General features: G+C 42.2%; 2 protein-coding genes across 2 annotated transcripts in view; both read right to left on the bottom strand.

The window, feature by feature from the left end:
• LOC117954255 (potassium/sodium hyperpolarization-activated cyclic nucleotide-gated channel 2-like) overlaps positions 1 to 18,256 on the bottom strand; it is a 32,943-nt gene extending 14,687 nt beyond the window's left edge. The window contains exons 1-4 of the mRNA XM_034887885.1: positions 17,061 to 18,256; positions 13,783 to 14,206; positions 11,281 to 11,442; positions 2,880 to 3,098 (exon numbers count right to left, since the gene is read on the bottom strand). Coding sequence (XP_034743776.1) covers positions 2,880 to 3,098; positions 11,281 to 11,442; positions 13,783 to 14,206; positions 17,061 to 18,256 — 2,001 coding nt within the window. The remainder of the gene's footprint in view (positions 1 to 2,879; positions 3,099 to 11,280; positions 11,443 to 13,782; positions 14,207 to 17,060) is intronic.
• Positions 18,257 to 22,619: 4,363 nt separating this feature from the next.
• LOC117954257 (E3 ubiquitin-protein ligase RNF126-like) lies at positions 22,620 to 27,202 on the bottom strand. The gene is made up of 6 exons (XM_034887886.1): positions 26,931 to 27,202; positions 26,096 to 26,164; positions 25,939 to 26,008; positions 25,573 to 25,666; positions 24,815 to 24,930; positions 22,620 to 23,586 (listed from the first exon to the last, which is right to left on the bottom strand). Exons 1-6 carry the CDS (start codon positions 27,170 to 27,172, stop codon positions 23,434 to 23,436), a joined length of 744 nt encoding a protein of 247 aa, XP_034743777.1. The 5' UTR covers positions 27,173 to 27,202; the 3' UTR covers positions 22,620 to 23,433.
• Positions 27,203 to 27,232: the final 30 nt, after the last annotated feature.

The raw sequence follows: 27,232 nt of genomic DNA, 5'->3' as shown, positions 1-27,232 counted from the left end.
AGAGAGAGAGAGAGAGAGAGAGAGAGAGAGAGAGAGAGAGCCATGCTTGCTTACGTCACCTTCAGGATGACATTGGCAGGACACACAGGTCTGCTGCCTCATCAATTCTACTGCTGCCCAAGGGGACATCATATCTCTCACACACACACATACACAGACACACACAGACAAACACACACACGCTCTTTATGTCTTGTTTTTTCTCTCTCCCACATTAGCCCTCCCACACAAACACACACACACACACCCATCCTGCCCAGCCCCTGGCAACGTGGCTCTACCTGGCCGAACACACCCGCAGTCTCTGATTGGCTGCTGTCTGCCAGCAACAGTCCCCGTGCTCCCCAGCCAGCGAGACTCTGCTTGGAAACAGAGAGGCTGCGCCGTTACCACCACAGGCCACCGCTGCAGCACTGCTCTGAGCCGCATCCTTTTTCAAAAGATGTCTGATAGGCAAAGAAAAATACTAGCTGATGACAAAAGGTACGAGTGGTTGAGCAGCATCGGATAATGTGTGATTAAGGTACACATGGTTGTATACACAGATCGTTGACAAATGCAGGGATCTGGAGGAATTAAACTCTGTGGAGACAGATTCTATTCAGTTTTGTTTGGACTGTGTAATTCCGGATAAAAACATTAAAAGGATTTCCCAACAACGAACCATGGGTAAATAAAGAACTCAAAGTAGCACTGAAAAGGAAAGGGGAAGCTTTTGAACAAGGGGTTATGGCTCAAATGAAGGTTGTACAAAGAGAGATAACCAATATGTGCAAGCATAAATATAAACTACAGCTACAGATAGAGGTGAAAATGAGGGATAATGACTTAAACTAGGCATGGCACGGGATGTATACAATGATAGGGAAGGAGGTGAGGAGAAGCCACATTAACACAAATGGAGATGACCTGACCCTTGCAAATGAACTAAATACTTTTAATGCAAGATTTGATAGATCAGATTTCCCCTCAGAGCGTAATTCTATCAGAGAACAACTTCATTGTGGCCCTACCCTGGTTGTAACAGCTGAGGAGGTGCATAGAATCCTTAAAAAGATCGATCCAAGAAGGCAGCTGGTCCTGACAAGATCAGAGGAAGGAGTGTAGGGAACAACTTATCCATATATTGGGGCAGCTTTTTCTCATCTCTACTGACACACATTACATGCCCATGGCCTGGAAAACCTCACTGATAGTGCTGGAACCAAAAGTGGCAAAAACCATCTGCCTTAAATGACTATTGTCCAGTTACATCTATAGTAAGGAAAAGTCTTGAAATATGTCCTAGGAGATGTGCAAGGTGTTATTCACCCTCTGCAATGTGCATACAGGACAGAAAGGAGCACTGACAAAGACTTATGGTACTAGATATGCTCCGTCATATTTATTGTCACCTTGATCAGCCAAAACAATGAGCTGTTTATGGACTGCTCATCTGCCTTTAACACCATTAGGCCTCACATTATGATGGAGAGGCCATTGCAGTTGGGAGTGACATCATCAAATGAGTTGAGTCCTTTCTGACTGACCGAGTGCACTGTGTCAGGGTAAATGAAGCAGTGTCTTCTCCCATTTTTACAAACACGGGGGATCCACAAGGAAACCCAATCTCCGGTCTTATTTACCCTGTACACAAATGAATGCAGGAGCAACACACCAGATCATGTTGCAATAAAATTTGCTAAAGATACAGCGATTGTAGGTTTAATACGTGACAATAATGAAACCAACAACCGGGCTTGGTCCAGTTGTCTTCTGCTAAAACAAAGAAAACTAAAGAAATTACATTTGACTTTAGAAGTGGAGGTTCGACCCACCAGCAGATGACTATGGAGGGGCAAGGGATTGGAGCGGTAGTGGAGTATAAATACTTAGGAGCAATAATAAATGCTAAGTTACCGTGGATTTCCAACACTGATGCCATCTATTAGAAGGGTCTGCCGTGACTATATTTCATGCGGAAGCTGAGACAGCTTAGAAAGAGACATGATGGTCCATTTCTGTTACACGGGATAGTTACCACGGCCAGCAAGATCGCTGGACATCAATTAAATTCTCTGACCACAATCTGCAAAACCAGGGTGGTGAGGAAAGGACAAGGTGACGTTCTACATCCCCTATTCCAGCCATGTGAAGATATAGGGTACAAACCAGGCTCGCAAATCCTTTATTTCTACCAGCATCACACTACTGAATAAGTTAGGGAAAATAGCTTGATTCTTTCTGTGTAATAATACTGCACTTTGGTATCATATTAAAATGTCACTGATGATGTTGCACCTTACTATTGATAGCCCATGGTGCTAGTGATACGGCACTTTAATATTTAATACTGTAGCGATATTTAGCATTGTGTATTGTTGTTGTGCGGGGAGGAGGTGGGGGGGGGGCTGTATGGTGCAATATGAATTTCCCAAAAGATCAATAAAAGCCTAGTTTCTTCTCACTATTTTAAAATCTGTGATGTATTTCTACATGTAAGGTAATGAGAAAATCTATTTAATTCTTGCAACCTTTAAAATTGACCTTAATCTAAAAGTTCATCTTTGGTTACATTCACTAACCATGCATGTCAAAGTCAACACTTACTATGGCCTTACAGTTCAGAACACTTCTTAAAATGTCTTCGGTTTTCATACGGATTAAACCAACAAAGATATAACGTGTTAATCAAAGAGCTTCAAGGGTGCTGGTAGCCAGATGTCCCTTTGTCTCATGCTAAGCTAAGTTAGCCAGGTAGTGATTGCAGCTTTTTATTTACTACAGACATGATAGGTGTAATAATTTTCTCATCTAGGTCAAATGTCAAAAGTGGAAAACTGGATGTTTAGCTGTTAACAGAAAAGAGCAAAAGTGTTGATGTTAATAAAGCTTCTCACCTTTTCCTGATATTGCCGTCTGGAGGAGTCCAGGGACTGGATAAGAGCTGTCGCATGGCCAATAAAGACAGCATAGCAAGTGGCTCCTACAATCATACTCAGCATGGTGAGCCAGATATCTGAGAGACTCTCCGGGGCCTGTCGGCCATAACCTATGCACAGCATGTGGCTCATTGCTTTGAATACGGCAAAGGAGTACAGCTCTGACCAGGTATCGTTCTGTGGAGAGAGAGAAAAAGGGAGAGAAGCAAACAGTTAAAGACATCAAGGTTACATCAAAAAGGCATGTTGTGAGGGGGAGTGTGGGAGCCAGAAAAAAAAAGCTTTGTGTACAGTCATGGAACTCCAGGGATGGAGCATTTAAAGGAAAGAGAGAGAAGTGGAAATGACATCATGGGAATCCTTGGAGGCCTAATCAATAAAGCAAAGCAAAGAAGAGACGGTTAGGAAATAATTTCCACAGAGAGAAATGATAATGAGGGATCATTAAATATGCCCTTTCAGAGCTGTGTGAGTAGGAATCTTCTGCAGGACGTGACAGCCAGCGGCCACCAGGCTGCTTGTGTTCAGATGACAGGGGAAAACCTCAGGTTCCAAGTTGCAAAAGCATCAAGGGGCATTAGTCATGTTGTCCAGTCACTTTAAGAACATATGACGCTCAGTGTAATTTGCAAAATGTAAAAAGTGGCTCTGGGTTATTGCACTGTAGTGTTATGCCAAAACTCGTCACAAAATAGAGGGGTGAATGAGCAATACGAACAAGCTGTTCTTCAGATTCAGTGATCTGGTAGGCCTACTTTTTGTCCACCGGCTTCCTTTGTTTCCCTTTTTTCTTGCAATATGTCTGTGACAGTGGTGACCCCGCCATGAAGAGACGACAGGGACAGACAGACGATGGTTTAACTAGAATCCTGTTAAATGAAACTGTATTATTAAAGCAGAGCTCCTGTCCTTGTAAAACGGAAGTTAAAAACAGCCTCCTGAAAAACTCCAAGAGCCCGGCTTCAAGGGCAAAAAAAACATTCTCTATCATGCACACGCAAGCACACACACACACACACACACAGCACTGCATTCAGCAAAGGCAATCATCTATATCCTCTCTTATAACTTGCAGAGGTGCATTAGCAGTCTATTAGTGCATTAGTGCATGCACCATCACATTATAAAACACTCAAATAACTAAACTGCCCCTGCCACCGTCCCGGTCTCTCCACATATCTACAAAATGTCAGGTTTTCATGAGCTAACAAAAGTTGCTTCATCATTTTTGAAACTAATTATGAGGATATTTTACAACTTGGGCTCTGGAAAATTGGCGTTTTCTTTTTACTTGATCTACATTTTGATGATATATTGATTAAATGATGAATACATCAATAAAAGAGACCAAAAATGTATTGGTCACTTATTGAATGAATCATTAGTAGCAACCCTAAAGACGTGAGCTATAGAGCAAATTGACATTAATACATATATATACAGGACAGGTGTCTTATGTGCAAAGATCTGTTCTCATCTGAGTAACATTAAAGGGCCACACAGTGATAGATGAGCTTCTCCATCATGAGCAGAGAGAAAATGAAGACTCCAAAAATAAGTACAGCTCCACCAAGTGGGCTGAGGCTAAATAGTGTATGTGAAAACAGAAAGAGATACAGTGGAGTGAAACAGATTAAATTATAGATGAATGATGAGCAAGTTGGTTCTGAAATAGCACAAGAAAGAGAGAGGGAGGGAGACTCGTAAGTCTCAACAGCCCTCCCCGGAGATTTCGGTTTGGGAACTATCCGTTGCTTTGTTGGTAATCACCGTCTCCATTAGCTGCAGATAGTCTGTTTGAAGTTGGCTGATAGCGCAAAGGGCTTTAAATTTATCTTCCAGTGTCCTAAAATGCCCCATTGAATCTGCTGCCTGATCTAGCTCACATAAACTGTATACCGAACCTTAGATTTCACCTGCTACACAGAAGGACCAGATGTCAGTCACATGCTTCCCAGAAGGGACTAAATGTACCAGCGTTTGGTTGAAGGTGTGTGCTAATTTCAATAAAGAAGACTGATCTGGGATCTGTGAGGCTGTAATGTTCATTGGAAAGAAAAAACAAATGCTAGAAAAATGAATTCTTCATCTTTAGCAGATGTAATTGAAGGAAATTTGATAATTGGACAGAGGGTGTTATCCCAAAAAATAAAGGTTTTTGGTAACATACATACATCAGAAAGGTTCATCGAAGGTTTATCATGAGAATTAAAGTGTTAAGATATTTGTGTTCAAAGTTCACAAAGAGAGAATAGTGTTTTCATCCCTTTTTTCCAGTATTACCAACTTAGTTTAGCGTGTTAGCATGCTGGGAGGAGGCCTCGGGGAAGACCCAGGACTAGGTGGAGAGATTATATCTCCAGGGAACGCCTCAGGACCCCCCCCCCCCCCCCCCCCCCCCCCCCCCCCCCAGTCGGAGCTGGTTGATGTGGCTTGGAAAAGGGACGTTTGGGGTCCCCTGCTGGAGCTGCTGCCCCCGCCACCCGATACCAGATAAGTGCATGGATGGATGGATTGATGGATGGCGTGCTAACATTTGCTGTGAAGCATAAAGGACAGCTGATGAGAGTGTCTGGCTGGGAACATCTGGTCCAAATTGTATGCCAAGACATTTCACTTCAACTAACCAACAAATATTTATATCATGGTGGCATTAGAAGAAAGGTAAGATAGGCACCAAAATCATTAGGACTAATCCTCTGGGGAACAAAGAATATCTGTGCGAATCCATCCGATACTTTGAGTTTTTTTAGACTAACCCAAAGTGTTGAACCAACCCAAAGACATTCCTAGAGCAAAAAATGACAAAAAGCACACCCAAAGACCTACAGAAAAAAGGAGAACTTTTTCCCTGTTACCAACTTCATCAGGGAAGAGGCAGATAATGGAAAATCGAGTGGCATCAGATTGGATGACCAATCGCTACGTGTGTCCCACAGCCGATAAGCTGGACAAATATCTAAAGATAATTGACACACATGTAACTAAGCCTCTGCCCTGGTCCTGTCACCCACCCACCAAATAGTTTACAAAGGCTTCTCTGAGATTATTGTACAGTCAGCTCTGTGTCCTGCTTCCTCTCTCTAAGTCTCGCTGTCTCTTTCTTCCTTTGTGGCAGGGCTTTGGTCCGGACTCAAGACCGTTTTTCTATGGTCTTGGACTTGTCTCGGACTTGCTAGTATTTGGAATCGGACTTGTCTCGGTCTCGGCCACTGGTCTCGCCAAATATAGCTTTTGGTCTCAACCGAGTCCAGGTGTCTTTATTATGTTGATAATAATATTGGAGGGAAAGTGAAACCCACATGTATTGTCTTGATACTGTCATGCATAAGACCTTTTTTCTGTCTTGGACTTGGTCTTGACTCGGAATCAAACCTTTTTGGACTTGGTCTTTTCTTGGACTCGATTAGTCCTGGTCTTGCACTTGTCTTGGACTCGACAAAGGTGGTCTTGACTACAGCCCTGCTTTTTGGCAATTTAAACTTGTATTCATGATTCTTATGGTTCATACATTTTGGGTAGTAGGCTTATTAGCTTTGTTGCCAACATGAGAGATACCTCATGTCTGTGTGATAATTATGGAGCTGGATTTAGCCAGCTTGCTAAGCTTAGCAAGACTGGAAGCAGAAGGAGACAGCTTTCCTGTCTTGTTCCAGCACAATTTGCTGTTTCTACATTTCTGTTTGTGCACAGATTAAGCAAACAAGATGTAACTTGGTGGTTTTCTTTTAGGATCTGGACAGACGTAGGCTCACTGCTTCCCCCTGCTTCCAGTCTTTAAGCTAAGCTAACCATCCTCCAGCTCTAACATAGTATCTAATGTAGGCTACATGAGAGTGGTATAGATGGTACTCCTTTAACACGTGCATGTGCAGATAACACTATTCAGTATTCCTAAGTATAACAAACTACTTACAAGCATCACTACAAGACATTTTTTTTTTTTTTATTAGATTCTTTTTTGTGGCTTTTTCCCTTTATTGTGTAGAGACAGTGGATAGACATGAAAGGGGGAGAGAGATGGGGGATGACACGCAGCAGGGCCGCCGCAGGACCCAGCCAACATACGCCGCACGCCCCCTATGGGTGTGTCAGAGGCCACCCCGACTATGAGACATTTTAGTTAATACAGTAATTCTACTTCTAAAGAAACCACTCCAGACATTTTAGTTAAAAAAAAAAGAATGGTCAAAATCATTGACATGGGGCGCACGGGTGACTCAGTTGGTAGAGCGGGTGCCCATATGTAGAGGTTTACTCCTCGACTCAGCAGGCCCAGGTTTGACTCCACCCTGCTGCCCTTTGCTGGGTGTCATTCCCCCCTCTCTTGCCCCTTGCATGTCTTCAGCTGTCGTGTGAAAATAAAGGCTAAAAATGCCCCAAAAATCTTTAACATGTGCATGATGCATCAGAGACAGACTTTTAGCCTCTAGTATCATGCTTCAAAAACGTAGGCTCCTACATTTCCCACAATGCAACTTAATAATTTAAATGCTTGGTAAATGCCCATGTCTTTCAAACTCCATGACCCCGGTTTGTGGACCTACATGTGTAAAATCTGTGAAGGCCACCTGAGATTTGTTTGTTGATGTTGCTACATATTTCCTCCGTTACATGTTTCCTTAGTCTGGGAATATTGCTTGTCTGTCAAAGCACTTCGTAAACTTTTTTAACCCTTGTGTTGTCTTCCCGTCAAAAATTAAAGTTACCACTTTAGTTGACGCTTTTTAATCGATGTTTTTAACTTTTTCTCACGTTTTTGTCCCTTTTTTTAACACTTTTTTTCATTTTTGTCACTTTCTTTGACATTTAACACTATGTAACCCTAACTTATTAACTTTAGTTTTAAAGTTATTTTTGGACTTTATTGTCAATAAACCTCATTTATAGGAAATTATACCTAATGTTTGAGTTAGAAAAGCAGAAATTAGGAATAATTTAGACTAAAATTAAAGGAATGGATGTTGATGGATGATCACAGACTGGAATATGTCAACTTTTACTCAATACTATTTCAAAAGGACTTCAATTATTTCTCCATATGCTATAACATGGAATAGGACAGCACAAAGTTGATGAAAGTAGAGATGTGTACTTGCCAAAGAGCGTTAACATGAGGGTTAAGGTGGTATACATAAAGAACCAAAACACCGGAGTTCCTCTGGGACGGAGATAATCACATCTGTTTTCTCCTCGCCCAGGAAACATACACCAGCTTATTTCCAGTCCATTTATAGAGGTGAGACAGCAGCTTTCACTTTTCCTGTTGATATGCAGTTATAGGCCTAGTGAGTGGTTTAAATCAAATTTGCAACGTCCAGCAGCAGACCTTAGTCAAACTAGTGCGGTGAGTAAATTAAGTGATTTAACCCTATACGTAGTAATCACTTATCTTCTCTCAGGGAGCAGACCACGGCAATGCCCCCTCTGCTGATGGCAGTGGGGGTAATAAGAAAGAGATGTCTCTCTGATGTGGATAAAGGATGGGTACACTTACAGTTGTGATTACAGAGTTGAAACTAGCGCTGCTGTCGCTATTATTGCCCCAGTTGCCGAACCACAATCTACCATGCAGAATAACTACGTAGCTAACTAGGCTGCTTAAAGCTAATTCTAAATATAAACTTAACTAAGGGATGGATGGTTTTTGGGGTGCACTGTACAAACAATCTATATGTTCCCTGAGGTATTACAAGTTTGACTGACTCTAATTACCAGTTGCTGGATGTCATCCAGAGTTGTTTTGTAAGTTTTCTTAATGCCCTCCATGGGTCCTGCCTCTGGCCCCCACACGACCAGTGCCACTGTAGGGTGCAAGGCATGATGGATGGCCTGGCTGCAACACAATGGCTAATGTTACAAGTTGTCAGCCACTCAGTGGGCGGGTGGTCTCAGGTGGCTGGATGCAGCCTGTGCAATGCCAGAGTGGCCCTTTAGTTTGACAGGGAGAGTCTGTGGAGGCTGACTGGCTTTGATTTTACAGAGAGACAGAGCGATAGTGGAGCCAGTGGTCTGTCAGCCCCAAACTCCATCATCCTGGACTTCAAACTCGCCGCTGCACACAGCACAAGGTCTTGTAAGTCATGTAAGTTTATGAAAGCAGAACTATACTAACTATCTGTCCTAACTAAAGTTGGTGTGCTTGCAGTGCTTCATTACGGTGGCCGAGACTTTTCAACACAAATACAAAAGCTACAATACTAACACAACAGCTACAACACAAACACAAAAGTAACAATACTAACACAAAAGCTACAATACAAACACAAAAGCTACAATACAAACACAAAAGCTACAACACAAACAGAAGCTACAACACAAACACAAAAGCTACATAACACACACAAAAGCTACAACACAAATGCAAAAGCTACATAACACACACAAAAGCTACAACACAAATGCAAAAGCTACAAAACACACACAAAAGCTACAAAACACACACAAAAGGTACAAAACTAACCCAACTTTTTTATTATATTAGTATAAGAATGTATCTTAAATGTTGTCTTTTTTATCATAGTATAAGAAGAAGTATGTATCTTAAATGTTTTTTTTTTAAATTATATTAGTATAAGAAGAAGTTTGTATCTTAAATGTTTTTTATTAAATGAGTAGAAGTAGAAATATTTATCTTATATGTTGTATTTTTTAGTACATTAGTATAAGTACTGTATAAGTATGTGTCTTAAATGTTGTCTTTTTTATTATATTACATATTAAACTTCAATAATGTAAATCTACTTTCTGTACTGACTTTACAGATGAGTGATATATAAATCGTAGATGCCTGACAGTGATAATTTTGATTAAATATCACATGAAAGCTCCATTTATTAAACCCAAAATATCCCACCTTATTAATACTGGGAGCCTAAACCTGCAGTAAGTCCGATTGTGACACGTTAAACAAAGACGACTTGCTTCCCTTTCACCAACATGAAAGAGTGGACATCCATTCTCATCGCCTCATTAACTTGTTAACAGCAATAAGCACCACTTATGTCATCGTACATTCCTCCAATCTGAAACTTACAAGATGTCATGGTAGGCCCTGACAATGTCTGGGAGGGGGACCCAGTCTGTTCAAAACCCCATTTGGACCTGTGCCTCATGTCTGGGTTAATGTGGTCTTCCTTCACTCATTAAAAAGCTCACAGACAGGACCAATAAACAACCACCTTTTATCTCTCTGAGAGAGACATGGTAACAAAGAGCCCAGCTGCCAGGCCATTTCCCGCCCATCCCTCTGTTTTCTCCTTTTATCTTTCCTGTCATCACCCCACCGTGATGAAGAGGAGGCACGGGGGAACATACAGTAGAGGTGTGCTTAAATCTTTTCTTTTTCACAGCTCCAACATTGGTATCCTACCGTTGTTTTGTCTGGCAAATCGTCTAAATAATACTGCGGAGGGCATTGATAGGAGTAATTTGTGAATAATATGTTGGAGAGATATACTGATTTTTCCTCCTGAATCAGTAATAGCATAATTGCAGCAAACATGACTTAGAATAATATTGGTTCCCAGACTAGTGAGATGCAGTGTTTTTAAAATGGACCATCCAAATTACAGTGTATATATAGGCCTAGCTATCGCCGCTAACCCATTTTTAGCCTCGCTAGCAGCATAGCATGAGGGATGAAAATGTGGGTTCACTATGTTGGTTCTGACTTAATAAATAAATGAATGAATGAATGAATGAATGAATATCTGCAGGGATTCATTGCTAAGAAATTTAGGATTCATGGTCTCTAGAGGATTAAGAAAACTATCTAGTGCTAGGTCACACTTTAATTTGTCCAATATTTTATATTTTTTAAGTACCTGTAAAATAATGACTAGTGATATTTAGTGTCAAATAGGAAATCGAACGCCAATACAACAAACTAAGACTGTGAACGCGGTAGATATTATACATGCTAAACATCAGCATGTTAGCATTAACATTGTGAGCTAGTTAGCTTTACAGAGCTGCTAGTGCTCTTGAACCTCCAGAACCTACATTTATTATTGCTTACACTGTAAAAGGAAGACTTTTTCAAACAAAAAGGTTAAAAAAAAGCCTTTAAATGAAAGTAAAGCTCTTTCAAATGCAAAAGCTCACATAGATTGGAAGTTTACCACCCTCCCTACTGGAGCACTATGGTTCCTGTTTACGTAAAGACAAGAAAGAGCTAATCATGGCCAGAAAATATTGTTTGATATTCAGTCCAGAAAATGTGATGGCGGTCACAAACTTCAATCAATATTCTTTAACGACCGCTCCTTCCCAATCAACTCAGAATAAAAAATGCAAATCCAGTTCTGGGGTGATATGTGGAACTTGGTATGAGTAGACGTGATGCCCGGTCACATACCTCCATCTTGTTGAGGGACACCCAGCAGTCTGAGGGGAAGTCCTGCAGCATTGGAACCAGGAACTGTAGGCAGCCGTCCCAGTGACACAGCAGCAGCATCATACCAATCAGGTTAAAGATCCGCATCACTGCACTAGCCAGGTCATATGTCATATGGAAGATCTGGAGCGAGACAATAAGATAGGGAGGGGAGTTTAAACTGGGCGGAGATACAGAATATGTTGGATTTTGGGGTATGAAATCAAGAAATATGGCTTTCGTAATTTTGTCAAACGCACAAATTAATTTCTCAGCGGCAGGACTGACTTCCCACCCTGCTCCACAGTCTCCCGTGGATCATACCAAGTTTGATTAATGAGTAGGGGAGACAGGTTCCCGTCAGTTGCACATCAAACCCAGCAGGAGCAGGCAAGACATTTGTTACACAGAGACACATGACATCAATCAGAGGCTCCAACATGCACACAGAGTCCAGTCACAAACACAAAGACACTCACGCAAGCCTGCGGGCCCACTGTTACACTGACACCGACTGACATGCCAACACGTACACATGCACACATTCAAACACACAGAGTGATGGACAGGGACCATCATGACCCTTAACAACTGATAGTCTGTCGTCTCACACATCAATCCTTCTGACAATCATCTATCACCCAACTGACTTCAAGAAACCACCCTTTGTTGGTGCTTAATAGCTAAACTTCATATCACAATAACTTTTATATGGTTTAAATATGTTGAAATGGCAAAACGTTTCATAGTAAGACGTGTAGAAAGGTCTGAGAAATGGGTCGCTTCTTACTCGGTGCAGCTGAGGAAGAAGTGATACTCTGTGATGGGAGCGATGAGGAATGGACTGGCCATGAATCACATGGGCTGATCTTTCTAAATGCTGCTTTAACCTTTACAGGGTTTTCACTGTCAGTTATTAACAATCAGCAACTGACAAATAGAGTCATTGGTCATATCATGAAACGAGAAAAACTGTAGCGGACACAGCTGACAGCTCCAAGAAAGTTACACGAACTACAAGAAGCTTCTTGGATTTTCAAAATAAAATAAGTACATTATAAAATAAATTATGACGGATAATGTCAAACCGACTGGGCTGTTGAAACTGGTTATTTCCTGTGTCAGCGCCTCACTCTCCACCACATCTCTGGTCTTATTCTCCATGCATGCCAAGTATCACTTCCCATCATGCACCACTGTGTCTGTGTGTGTGTGTGTGTATGTGTGTGTGCATCACATCATATCTTAGGAAATCCAATTATCCAAAGGTCAAGTTAGCAGTCGAGCCCCACTGCGCTGCTCACCACTGCAAAGTGCACCAGGCTGCCTATTCTAGCATAAGCAAAAAGTCAAGGCATCTCGTAACATTGTTGGACCTCGTCTCCCAGGCATCTTTTCTTCATTTGAGAAAGAAGTCCGATGGAGTGGTTGTAGCAGGGCCCGGACAAAGTGCAACCCTCACAGAGCAGATAAAAGCTGAGTGGCCAGGAAGGGCAGGACTGGGCCATTAGGTTCAGTCCACTAGACTAGGGCTGAGCAATTAATCAAATTTTAATCACGATTACGTCTCCAGACAATATAAAAAAAAAAACTGTATGTAACTGAGATAAACAATTTTTTCGCATCACATTTTGCAAATAAATCCTCCCGTTTTGCAAGTAAATTCCTTTTTTGCCTTGCGTTCTGAAGATGTGTTCTGGAGAGAAAGACGGGGAAAAGTATTAAAGGAAATATCACAGTTCAGGGTGTTTCCATTGTTGAATAGTGTAACTATTTCAATTTGTCTTTTAAGTTGAATACATGCAACATTTTTACAAAAGTCATTGAGAAATCATTCAATCAACACTCAAGTGACCAAAATAACTGGGCCTATGAATTTTTCCATAATCGAGCAGCCCTGGCGGGACTACCTAGCACCAGCATGTCTACACAGCACCCATCTTCAAATTCCAGCTTACCTCACCTCTCCAATCCCTTTAAATGACCAATTAGTAACATATATAATCACAGTCAACAGCCCCTTAGTGCTGAATATTATCATCACCCTCTACCCCACCTGCTCTTCCTCTGGCACCTTAATTGATTAACTGTGTTTTCCTTGGTAATAGGCTGCTTATTAGACCGCCTGATGCCGCCTGTGGGACTTCCAGGTCAGACAGGGAGACAGGGGGGTGGGGGCTTGTGTGACAATAACAGTAATTAGAATGCAAACTCAGACATCCTGCTGACATGAAACATTTCTCACCAGGTGGCAGGTGAGAACATTAATATCTAGCCTCCAGGCAGGGGAAAGCGGGCCGCTCGGAGCAAACTTAAAGGCAGATTGCTGGTTTAGTCACGAGCCAACATCAGCGTATTGGAGGCAAAGCAATGACCCCTTAATCACAGACTAAATTGGGTATTCCTTCCTTTGTGGCTCAGAGTTGTGTGATAAGAGTTAATGTAATATTTACTGAGGGACAGTCATGAAACGTATGCTCTTACCTCTTCCCATTGGTGAATGTAGCGTATTAATCTGGAGAGCCTCAGCAGCCTCAGAAGACTAAGAATCTTGGTAAAGCGGACAATCCGCAGGGCCCGAGCAGTCTTGTACACCTCCGAATCGATCCCTTTCTCCACTATGAGGAATATGTAATCCACTGGGATGGAGGAGACAAAGTCCACAATGAACCAAGTTTTTAAGTACTTTTTCTTAATGGTTTTAGGGTCCAAAATGATGTCTGAGTTGTCCTCAATGATGATTCCAGTGCGAAAGTTGAGCACCAGGTCCATGAGGAAGAAGGTGTCGGAGACCACGTTGAAGATGATCCAGGGCGTCGTGGTCTCCTCCTTAAAGAAGGTGATGCCCACGGGGATGATGATCAGGTTGCCCACCATAAACATTAGCATTGTGAAATCCCAGTAGAACCTAGCAGGTGTGTGTGTGTGTGTGGGGGGGGGAGAGACAAAGATAGAGTTAGTCAAAAGGGAGATGCAGTGGAAAGCACAAGAGACTTCCTAACCCAAGATGGCAAAGTATATCCGTTGTCTGCCCCAACATGCAGAAAGTAGTTAGATGCTTTCTTTTTGCAAGGTTCACATGCTGTATTATTTCTCCATGCATTCCATATTCTTATAATGCATAAACAAAATTAATCTTATGGTTGTCTCTGCTAACGGCTGATGATTCATGGTTCATTTTCTTGAACTAGGTTAGGTTTTCTAATCTATGACTGACCGAAGTGAAGGTGCATTTTCAAGGTTTAAATGATGGAAGCAACTTTCAATCCCTTCTGTCTCTCAACTTGCCTACTTGCACACGTCAAACACTTAGTTTGAATAATGTAGAGTAGATAACACAAAAGGCCAGTGCATTAAAAGTACCAGCATGACCCCCTAAAAACTGTGAAATGGTTCAGTGTGGAATGATGGATCCCTACTCGCACTACATGGGCGCCAGCTTGACTACAAAGCGGAAAGGGGAGGGAGCAGGGACCAGGGACCAGGGACCAGGGACCAGGGACCAGGGACCAGAGACCAGGCAAAGTTTTTTAAAGTTTGAATGGCGGCATAGTCAACCGAGACAGCTTGAGCAGCGACGACTCAATCGTATAAATGTAAGTAACAGTGGTGATACGAAACATTTCACTGTGATTCTGTGAAGTAAAGGCACGCGCAGAATTCTTTTTTCGTACACAAAAGTCGGCATACATTTTTGGCGCGTTGGAAAAATCGCGTTCACATGTGAGTTCATGTGTTTTAACTTAAGTGTTCCTTTTGAGACAATACTAACCATTGAAAGTGGGCACTACGGCAGTAAGTGGTCAGAGCACAGTATGCGGAATGAGACACAGCCAATGATAAGATAATTGCAAAATATTTACCAATTTAACATCTTTTTTCATTTCCTTTCAAACTTATTATGTCTTTTATGTTTTCAAGAATGTTTTGGCATGTGTTATATATTACATAGTATCAATCATAGTCTTATTTATGTTTGAGGCAAGGGCGTAGGACTGGGGGGAAAAGGGGACTGAGTACCCAGGGCCATCATGTGAGGTGGGCCAATGCTAAAATTATTAGCTGTGGATGTGGGGAGGGGCCCATTGACAATGCCTTTCTACAGGGGCCAGGATGTGGTGCTACGCCCCTGGTTTGTGGTAAATTAGACCTTTTGCAAACAAACTATTGTGAAAAAACCTCTGCATAGAAAGTCATCATAGATATTGAGCATATTCATTGTTTTACAGCCAGGGTCTTTGAGAAGCCAAACAAAAGTAGGTAGAATTAGGTTCATACTCAAGTCTCATACAATTAGGAAAAGCCCTCTAATATTAAACCTGTAAAACATGTTAAGTAGCCTCTGTTTCTTGAGCTGATAAAGGGAGCCAGGGTCTCCAGGACCCTATTGGTTTCATTTATCACGCTGCGTTTGCAACTCTTTTCGACCTTGCAGTACACATGAATACCAACAAGGCTCGTGTCTTGCTATTTACTGCCAGTGGTGATGTGGCAGTTCATTGAATGGGACAGCGTGGAAAAGTAGTGATGCTAGAGCCCGTCAGAGGAAGCTGTGCAGGACAGGTGCAGCGCTGAGTCATTACTAGTGACTTATGCAACAAGCTCTGACTCCTAACAATAACCGCCCTTATGATCATGTTTAAACTTTGCTGCTTTAACTTTGCATTCATTAGCATAAGAATTACCAAAGGGGGGGAGCTATGGGATTGCATGGTAAAGAAAGGCATGCAAAGCATGTGTCAATGAACACATGTCTCAAGTTAAGTAGTCTACTGACTCGGCGTTATGTGATACAAATGGGCCAAATTTGAATTTTACTGTGAGAGGGAGGGGGGGGGGGGGGTGAAGGTAGCGCGAGACGACTCCAAATTAGACGGGAGCTGTCCACTCCTTGTGGTGCTGAAACCAAGCAGCCCAGCCGAAGAAACCTTGCTGATTGTCTGACCCAAATGCAATTCAGACACTGATACATGTCGAGAATTAAAAAAATAAAAATGTACGGGATAATTGCTCAAGCCCGCGTAACGAGGATCCCTATTGGGTCGTGGGTGTCTCTAAATATTCGCGTGGCAAAATAGCTGCTGGATGTCCACTTATTGGTGTGTCAGCGGTGATAAACAGAGCGCATCCGTCAATAAAACGCAGGATCCGGGGAGTTGCACAGGCCGATGTGTCTCCAGTGAGCATGCTTGAGCTTTTCGCACACTTGGCTCAAGGTGACATTCCATTACACACATACACACACACGGGCATAGCCTACATCCTGTCAGCATGGCTCTTGTCGCAGGACATAGCTTCCAGCCAATATTGAGCAGATCTTTGAAAAAGAATGGCATTTTAAATAAGCCCGATTAGTGCCTGAGAGCTGTCCTCTTTGTCAAATGTCAGCGTACTGCAACGAAAAGTCGAGATGTGTTAGCAGGCCGAGCTTGTTGAGCATCCCAGACATGCTACTGAACATGCAGACTTGAATAGGATTTGTTTACAACCTTGAAAGGACACTCTCGGCGTGAGTCCATTTGCCTGACAACAGGTTGTTTGGGGGGTTAACGGCAGCACGTTGCACTGCATCGATTCCAACAGATTCAAATCATAAGAGATGAAACGATAAATCAGCAGCCTGTAGCCTTGAACAATACCCATGCATGCGTCCCCATGGAGTCACGGTGGTTACTCACTATAGAGTAAGTTGTAGATGACAAAGAGGACCCATATGGGCCCCCCATGACTTTCAACGTGCAACCAGAAGCCCCGGCTCTTACCTGAAATCGCTGTAAGGGTGGATAATCCAATTTCCAGCTGATTTGACCCTCTCCTGCTCTCTCTCAACTGCTTTTTGACTACCATACATGCGTAAGGAGAATTTGTTAACTCCGGGCTGAAGCATATTGCTAAACTGCCGCTGCATGAAGGTGGTTTGGCTTCCCCGAGGCTCCGCGTCCTCGGCCGGCACAATTGGCGGTCCATCCTCCGACTTCAGGAAAGTGACAGAGTTCCTGGGCTGCTGGGTCTGAGTCTGAGTCGGGCCGTGCAGCGAGGACGAGGCTTTCCGGCTCGGTGCGTTAGAGAAGGACACCCTGGAGTCTTTTTTCTCGGGGACACCGCTTGACACGGGGGTAGTGCCGGGGTTTGCGCTCTCTCCTCCGTGCCCTCCGGACATGGACCCACCTGGTGTGATCGAGCCGTCCATGCTGGCCGTGGTCGAGTTACGGGCTCCTCGCTTGGCGCTCCCTCCGTCCTCGGCCCTCCCCGACCCTCCTGTCTGCTTCTCCTGCTTGGAGATGATTGAGCGCAGGCTCCCGGTACCCGAGTCCCTCCTGCATTCTCCGTTTTTGTTGCATTTCATGCTGGAAATTGGAGCGACGCTTTTGCGACCATCACCCGCTGTCGCGTTTAAAACCTCTACCGCGACCGCCGATCCCGACGCCTCCGCCCCAGATGCTCTGCTGGTCTCGCCGCGCTGGGCAGCATCGCCCGGACAGGGTGTCTGGGTCTCGGTAGGTCTGGAGGCAGCAGTGGGCCGTGGAGCGGCAGGAGCGTCCTCTGTGTGCGTGTGGCAGGGCTCCTTGCTTGAGTTTCTCCTGGAACCCGAGGACGCGGCTCCCCCTCCTGGCGTAAAGTTCTTCATCCTGATACTGCCGCCGCCTCCTCCTCCTCCACCTCCGCCGCTGCCGCTCCCACCGGCTCGGCGCAACCGCGGATGCTGAAACTTGGACTCCTCTTCTCCGTCCTCCGTCTCGTCCATCACGACGTTGCTGGCCGCACCGGGCTGCTTACCGCTCGGCGCGCCGGAGGAACCGGACTCCAGACAGTTCTGGGTGCTGTTCCTCCTTGTGCATTTGGACGCGGCAGCCTTCGGTGCGCCGATATGGCTGCATCCGCCGCCGCCCACCGCCTTCTTTTTCATGGTGGCAGCAGACGCCGGTGAAACCTCATTCCGGTCCATGACATTGAGCATATCAAATGTTGGCTCCAATTATCTCTGGAGAAAACCAATCAGAGACAGAGGGGAGATGGAGAGAGAGAAGGGAGAGAGAAAGGAGAGGGGGACAGAGGGAGCGGTGGACGTGACTTCTTTGCAAACTGCGCTTTTACTTTCACTAGTCATGGTGTCAAAGACGCTCAAGAACCTAATTGAACCCTACATCTTTACATTGAATGGGCTCATGCTGCTGCTACCTCAACTCGAGCTGCACGTGCAGATGAGGCCTCGCACTCATGACCTAAAGCTAGAATTGCCTCTTTGCAAATTATCACACCAAATAGGTGCTTAACATGTCGCGACATCAAAAGTTGAATCACCACGTGTTAATGAAATCTTATATGATGTCATATGTTTTAGAAGGTGCTTTCAATGACAAGCTCCCAGAACTGGTTTATGACCATAGTTGGTGTTTAGCGCGGCCTAGGGGCCACACACGGGTGGCACAGGAGGCAGAAGACACATGTTATGTGACTGACACAGCTCTGTGGTCAGAATGGAACAGAACCTGTCGTCTCAAAGATCCTTTTGTGTGCTTGTGGCTGGTTCCAAGCCTCTCTGGCAACACAATTTACCTAAGTCAGGTCTTGTTAGTTTAGAGGATCAGATCACAGTCTAAAGGTTTATGTGCAACCATGTGGACTGGTGCTTAGGTTATTTTCTAAAAGTGTGAGTGTAAAAAAACAGCAAAGGAGCACTTCTTCCTTAAAATACAGGGGGGCATACGTATACACAACCCAATGTTAAATTCCCATAGAGACAGGCACATTTTTATTTTTAAAGACCAGTTATTTCATGGATCAGAATACTATGCATCCTAAAAAAGTTCCCTTGGCTTTTCAACATTTTATTGTTCTTTTTTAACACAATTTTTGACGTTTTTGTCAATTTTATTCACATTTTCCTGTTACTTGTTTAACCACCTAACTAGCACTAGTTTTACAGTACTTTTTGGAATTCATGATCAATAACCCTCATTTACATAGAATTATACCTAATATTTAAGTTAAAAACGCAGAAATTTTGAATTATTTTGACTAATAGTTAAGATCAGAGAAACGTACAGATGTGTTTCGTCAGGAAGGAAAGTGATCAACTGGATTTGCAAAGAGCTTTGAATGGAATCCAATCCATTTTTTGTGGTAATTTGGTTAAAAAGATACCGATATTTCAGATATAGACATTTTTTAAAGGGGTCCGATTTGACCCGAGGACAACAGAAGGGTTAAACTGCATAGTAGGAGCATAAAAGCGGCTGCTTTGGCCATGTTATTTGAGTGCTTTGTTACTTGAGAAGTGGTTAGCCTATATTTTCTTTAGTTCTTTTAGTCACGTATGTAATGTGTCGGAGCAGCAGACTCAAGGACTCCTTTGTCCCTCATGCCATCGGACTGTAAAACCCCTCAATCGGGGGAGAAGGAAATAGAGCAGAGAGGACAATATTCATATACATATCCACTCACACACACACACACACACACACACACACACACAAACCTTGACTTACTCACTCACTTTACCACTTGACTCAACACTGACATTTTTGACCCGATAAATTATGAAATTAAGAAATTAAGTCTTTTAATGTCTTTTTATAGCCAAAGGTCCTTATTATTATTATAACTGTTATTATTGTTATCTTTATACTGTCTTCTAGACTGTATTCTTGTTAAAACTGATGCTGGAAATTTGAATTTCTTTGCGGGAGTCACCCCAAAAGGATTAATAATGAGAAGTCTAAGTCTTGGTGTTACACACAAATGCTCACACAGGTGTGCTTAATAATAGCCCAATAATTGGAGCCAATCAGTGAATTTACCCATCATCCCTGTTTTTTTTTTAAAAGTTTTTTTACTTCCTACACATTTCTTACCTTTTGACACCAGCCATAAGCGTCATCACTCTCTCCCCCTCCTCTCATCTTTCCCTTTGTCTCCCTCTCTCTGTCATCCTCCCTCCACTTTATTATACACAATGCCGCAGCTGCACCAAGGTTCACTCTACTCCCGGTGAGGTGATGCAGCAGTGTGACACTCTCAAACAGTCTATGACAAATGACAGGGACCGAAAAGACAAAGAGATTCAGTGAAATGGAAATAACCATAAAAGAAGTATTCAATTCCAGACAAGTACACAGAAGTTAAACAGGGTTTAGCAATTTCTCAAAATAAGGAGTGTTAACCCATATAGGGAAGATTGTGGTGCTCTTGTTGGTGTGGAGACAACTACACAAAAATGTCCTGAGCTAGTAAAAACCAATGAGAGTAAATTAGGCATTTCTTTCACAGAGTGTTACAACCAAGCAGTTCTCAACCAAATCATCTGTTATCTCAAGGTTCTGTAAAATAAGCCATTTAGACCAACCTTACAGCTTTTATGTGTCTGCAGTTGCTTGCTTAAGGACTATTAGGATTAGGAATTGAATTAGTTTTGCATATTTTTTTAAACATGAAAACCTCTGGGGTTAATTAATGCATTAATTGTTTCCGGACTTGCTGCTAATGTCTCACAAATCTGATTGGCATGCTGCCTAGTTCTGTCGAGGCACTTGAAGACTTTTCAGCTTGAGACTTTGTGCATTTAAAAAGTATTAAGTATTCATTTTTTTTCAGTGTCTCTGAAATGTTCTTGTATCCATCCCGACTTTGTGCTTTTCAGTTACTAGTGCTCCTTTGTCTTCAGGGTGAACGTTTTGCCTCAATTCTGATCCCCAAAAGTTCCAGACACAAGTGTATTTATACTACAATCCATTGAAACCTCGTGGCTAACTTGACTCAGGTGGTCTCTATTAATTGAATTACGTGACTCTTAAAACCAAAAGACCCTTTTCACAGTCAAAGCAGGGTAAGTACAGGTGTAATGAATAACAATAGTGATGGTTCCATTCCAAGAAGCGTCCCAGTAGAGCTCTGGAAAATGGAATGCAGCCGTCATTAATGTTATCAATAGATAGATAGATAGATATTTATTTATTGATCCCAAAAAAATGATCCCAAAAAAATTGATCCCAAAAAAATGTTGTTCTTCAAAATGTCTGCTGTGAAAAGGGTCTATTGGTTTGCAGCAGTGGTGATTTAAGTGTGTACTTTAAAAAGAGGTGAATGCAGTTTAGTTGTAGACAGCTCCTTATACTTCATTGTATTTTTTCTGTTGCTCAGTGTCCAAAACGCCACATTAAATCTACTTTGATTACATGTTGTAAGGCAGTTAGCCCAATTAACATCACCTCACGAAACCTCCGCTCCTCCATCTCCACCTACCGCCTGCTCCAACCTAGGACTAAACTTTCTACTATGGGAGACAAGGCCTTCCAGGCAGTCGCCCCACAGCTCTGGAACACCCTCCCAGAGACCCTAAGAGCCCCACAAACTGTGGAGATTTTTAAGAAGAGCCTAAAGACACTCTTACTTCAAAAGGCCTTTTAAAAAGTCATTGTTTTAATTGTAGTATATGGTGTTTTATTATTGCTTGTTGATTTTATTATATTCTGGAAAATGTGTTTAACTCCCTACAAATGTAGCACTTTGAGATTTCTTTTTGAAATGTAAAGGGCATTATAAATTAAATGTATTATTATTATTATTATTATTATAGTTAAACATCAAAAACTTCCACTTTTGTTATTGGGAATAAGGTCAAATTTGGGACTTGGCAGGAAATAAATGCCAATGCTGTAAAAGAGGCTGTATTGTGATTGTTATTTTTAAATCACTTTACTGTGATTAGTAAAACATTTCAAGAACTTTTGACATATCACAAGGTCAATTTGTTGGTCAACACTTGTTCATGAGCTACTGACATTGAAGAAAAGATAGTCTGTTATAGAGGTTTTTAACTTTTATTGGTGTCCCTATTTTTAAAGGTTTGTCACTTTGACATTTTCAACACTACTTAACACTAACCTATTAACTTTTGTTTGTTATTTTTTTAATTAATGGTCAATAAACCTCATTTATAGGAAATTACACCTAATGTTTCAGTTAGAAAAGCAGAAATTACTGGCCAAAGAGTGTTGTGTGGAATCAGTAGTGTTATTTTGGGGAATTAAAAAGAACATTGATATAGGAAAACGGGTCAATTTGACCCAAGAACATCATGAGGGTTAAAAACAATGGGAGTTTGATTGATATTAAAGCATTAAATGTGTAAAATTAAATCTCCTAGAGCAACAGCACAAGTACAAAAACATTTTCCAAACTACTCATTATCATCAGAAACTACAAATTTGTTGGTTTTACCACTTTATTGTGACTGTACAAAAACCCAGTAAATAAAATAATAAACACTTGTTTTGTGCAACACATTTGGCCAGTTTTATAGAGGTAAAATGTTCCCATGCCTTTTATTTTTTTAATATATTTTTTCTTTTGCATTGCTCAATTTGTGTCTTGGGCAAGGGTTCAATAAATAAGTAGAGAATGTGTCCACTGTTGAACTGTGAGGATCTTTACCTTGTCAAGATGCACCAAATGTACTGGATCACGCTCTAATGAAGAGAGAATCTAATGAAAACAGAACACAAGTCATTAAAGAAAATGTGAAAAATCTGCTTTGTTTTGTTCAGTAGTTTACCTTAATTCACATTCTCAACATCGGACATAATTTTGTGCAAAATAAAAACAAAGTGCAAATAAATAAAAATCAGATGCATACACCCAGTTCTCTTCCCACAAGGTTTTAGTCTGACCCCCTAGCAGTGCCGTGGCCGACCGTTCAACATGAATTATCCATCTACACATCTATGGACTCTGCATCTCCACAGGCTATGTTTAAAAAAAAAAAAGGGCAGTCTATCTTTTTAATATAAAATGTGCCCAAGCCTCAAGGCAAAGACATGTCTCCATCAAAAAGCAGTCCACTCTGGCTTAAACTCTGCTCCGGTTCTGGTCACAATCCCACTTTTATTAATTTTCACAGCCTTTCTGGATCCTCCAACACAGCCCAGCCCCACCTTCTCAAATACTCGGCAACAATAGCAGCAGGAGCTGTACCCAGGGGGGGGGGAATGATAACTTAAAGTCTGCAGCAGGTTCAGAGTTTCTGCTCGACTCATGTCGTCCCCTAGAATTGAGACGGTTCGACTGGTTTCAGCTTGGAGCCGTTGGGTTTGACGTACGTTGTGGGGTTTGCAGCTGTGAGGTGACGGTGACGCTCTATGAGTTTCTGGCAGCATTCTCATTGCTAGGGGAGCTGGGGGAGGAAGAGGATGAGGACGAGGGAGAGAAGTTCATTCCTGATAACCCTGGTGGGTCTGTGGCCGTGTTCTGACCGCTAAGACTCTTCCTGCACACAGGACACGTGTCGTGCTGTGGGAAACAAGGACAAACGGGACTCGTGTAACCATTGAGTATTTTCAATACATTTAACATTTACATGACTGGTTTGTATAGAATCGTATCCAATTATGCGACAGATGTAAAACCAAAAGAGGAAATACGCCCTGCATCCCAGCGTGTTATTATAGTGTCTGTTAAGCTGAATCACAGGAATGATGCTCTATCATAGACCATAGAAATGTTTATTTACTTTCATAATGTTTGAAATGCTGCTTGCTATATTTAACTGCTGAGTAGATTGACTAAATCTACTCAGTTAAATGGGTTTATGCAAAAATATTAGTTCATTTTGAGTTTGAAAGAAATTAAAAGTAAGATACAAAATGGTAAAATGTTAAATTCTGTTAAATGCTAGAGCTTTACTTTGTAAGATTTATGAAATTGTCTTCTTTTTTCAATGTGTAATGTTTGCGTGGTTTAGGCATGTAAAAGCTTGTTTAAAATGTTCATTTTTGGTTCTGTCTTTAAAGGTTTACAACCTAATCTACCACTAATTGACAACTAATCTACTGGCAGACCAATCATCTGACAAAGCCAAATAAGAATAAAAGAGATTAAGTTGGAAATTTGAGTTGTACTTGTGTGCTTTGGAAACTGAACAAGCGGACGACTTGACAGTGTCTCAATAGGGTCTTATAGTTAAACAGTCAAATGTTTATTATCTTTTGAAAAGTACTTTGTCGACCTAAAATAGCACTTAAGAGGAGCACCAGAGGTACGCTACCGGTCAAAAGTTTGCTGGTTGCTGATAATGGGGAATGTAGATATTGCAATAAAGATCAGCCACCCCCTCAGATCAGCTGGGTTTCTGTCTATGATGGAGTAGTATGGACATTTGTGACCCCCAAACTTTTAACCGGTAGTGTATGTTTAAAATAAGGAGGCAAAGCGGCACTTTGTTTAACCCAAAGCATCGTTGCTTTTCTTTTGCCCCTATCGAAACTCGAGTTAACTGGAAGTGGCTGCTGTTTATTTGTGTTATTTTGCAGTTCACATGCTCACACCCAGCGCGTTAAGACTAGCTTCAAAAAGGTCTTCACAAAACACAATGGGTTATAATAAACACATTATTAGAGACAGATCTGGCTTTAAATCGCTAAACAGCTTGGTGTAGCTGGTACCAATAAAAAAAAAACATGATCAATGTCTGTCTCAATCTTGCCGATCTGTTTGGGACATCATTGATAGGTAGACGTACCTGTTCCAGCCACGGTACTATACAGTCATTGTGAAACAAGTGATTGCATGGCAGTTGCCTAACATTCTCCTGAACGCTGTAGTCTTCTTTGCACACAGGACACTCTAAAGCGGCACCTGCACAAACAGAAAATACCATATACATACATATATACACATATACATACCCACCCACACCCCCACACACCCACACCCACACCCAGCATTGATTTGGCTTACAGGCCTGTATACATCAGTCTGTTTTTTTATGTGTGGCAGTGGTGGCCTAAAGGTTAGAGAAGCTTGTGACCGGGAGGTCGTTGGTTGAATCCCCAGACAGGCAGGATAAAATCTGGGCGGGGAAAGTGAAAGAGCAGCTTGTCCCTCCGTCATTACCACCACTGAGATGCCCTTGAGCAAGGCGCTTAACTCCAACCGCTGCAGTGGAGCTGCTTAGTGGCCCGCAGATCAGACTGTGGTTGTACTGGGCAGCTTCCAGGTATGAATGTACAGTATAACTGTGTGAATGTGATCAGGGTGTTCCTGCAAAAGACAGGCTTACTCTCAGTGAACCTACCCTGAATAAATAGAGGTAAAAATATATATGTGTGGCATGCTATGAGGGTTGTATTGACACGTATGTCTGCAAGAAACCAGAACGAAGAGCAACACTAATCAAAAGGAGACCTTATCTGTTCTGACGGATAACTGCTTCTGGTGCAGAATGGGTGAGAGACAATGAGTGAGCAGCTGTAAGTGAGAGTAGAGACCTGGACTTACCCACATGTTCCTCTGTAATGGTAACGGTGGGTAAACTCTTTATTCTTTCTCTGTCTGCAGGAGGGGGACCTGTGTTTTCAAACTGGTTCAATAACTACGAGTAAAAAAAGAGCAGAATCCCAGATCATCTGCATGCCACTGTTCTGTATATTTTTACACATTTGTCTTAAAATGTAGAAAACACTTTTAGGACTTTGGATCCGTGAATCATTATGTTGCTATAAACAATCTATCTACCATGAATTATTATTCAGGACATTATAAATAGCACTATTCTTGGGGCTCTACTGAAAAGGTTCTTAGGACAATGTAGCCACCTAATTGATATGCAGTTTTATCTCCACTGTGTGTAAAAACCTTTCATACCTGTGTAATGATAGCATCAAGACCATTGGCACCCCAGGCGTAGTCCATTGGATTGGAATGTAGCATACCCCTGCAAGACAAGAAGGTAGTCAACAAAAATGATAACAATTTTACTTAGTGATATGAAAAAACATGCGTCCCGGTTTCTTATACTGACCATGGTCCCATCCCCATATTTGGCATGGCTGTAGGTGCTATGATTCCATTTACTAGCTGCTGGATAATTCTGTGTCCGGAAAAAAAAGAATCAAACTGAGATATTCAATGTGTCTTTTTATCTGAATTACACAAATGGAAAATATTGGGACATATTAGGGGTGTCACGATTCTATTTGATTTAAAGATTTTCTTTTCACAGTGGCAGCAATGCCACAATAAGAGCCATTAGGTGGCACAAGGGTACTTTACAACAACAGTTTTAGTTTCTCAAAATGACCGAGGTGCAATTGAAAGCACCATTAATTTGCCTACATGAACACACCATGAAGTCCCTTCTGCCCAAATGCTTTACCTACATTGTTTGTTTCCATAACTTAGTGTGGGGGAAGGCAAAACGCTGCTCGAGTCGTCCAAGGTGGGGGTGGAGAAAGAAAAAAATACTGGGGGTAATGGCCGATCATTGAAATCATGTGACACCCCTAGTACATACTAATAGTTTTATGGTCATAACAATATATTAATACTCAACATAAATGCCAATGGTAGATATCGTCTGTTTGGTATTTATAGGCGTGATAATCCTTGTTATTAAAATAGTAATACTATTTTAATTTCGATGTGTGAGGCAGTATACGACAGGCATAGCAGATCACTTTAGTTAAGCAAAGGTCTACATTTTATCACATTATAAAACTGGAAATAATATTGTTTTAGTGTTTTATACCTTGACGTGAAGCACATACAGTATTACTCACACAAAAGACGCACACTTTTTACCTGTGTCCTCGTGTCCCACAACAACCTCCAACACCACTACCGCTGAAATATCTCACCCTTCTAATGTGGGCACTCCTTCGTGGCGCGTACCCTGTCGTCGAGGAACATGTCGACCGCGTGGTTGCCGTGCACTGTATCTTTGCCGCGATGCCATTTCCCTTTCTCTCCGGTTTTCCGCTGCCGTCTCTCGGTTGTCCTCTGTGGGTAGCTGCGTTCGAAGGTCAAAGTTCTCATCAAAAATCCCGAGGGCGAACGGACCGTACCCCGAGGGAAATGTGAACAAGTGTTGGTGATCCATGCTCTGGTAGAAAAGACAGAGGCAATGTCACAATCATGGTGCAGGGGGGGGGGGGGGGGG

Source organism: Etheostoma cragini, chromosome 12 (assembly GCF_013103735.1).
Source record: "Etheostoma cragini isolate CJK2018 chromosome 12, CSU_Ecrag_1.0, whole genome shotgun sequence".
Taxonomy (NCBI): domain Eukaryota; kingdom Metazoa; phylum Chordata; class Actinopteri; order Perciformes; family Percidae; genus Etheostoma; species Etheostoma cragini.
Note: the sequence above shows the minus strand (reverse complement) of the source record. Positions and strands in the feature narration are given on the sequence as shown.

Excerpts from the sequence above, each read along its gene's own strand:
- LOC117954257 (XM_034887886.1), bottom strand. The coding sequence starts at position 27,172 with ATGGATCACCAACACTTGTTCACATTTCCCTCGGGGTACGGTCCGTTC. Across the intron at positions 25,667-25,938 it reads TTGATGCTATCATTACACAG|TTATTGAACCAGTTTGAAAA; the intron begins GTATGAAAGGTT and ends TTTTACTCGTAG. Across the intron at positions 24,931-25,572 it reads CATTACAGAGGAACATGTGG|GTGCCGCTTTAGAGTGTCCT; the intron begins GTAAGTCCAGGT and ends CTGTTTGTGCAG.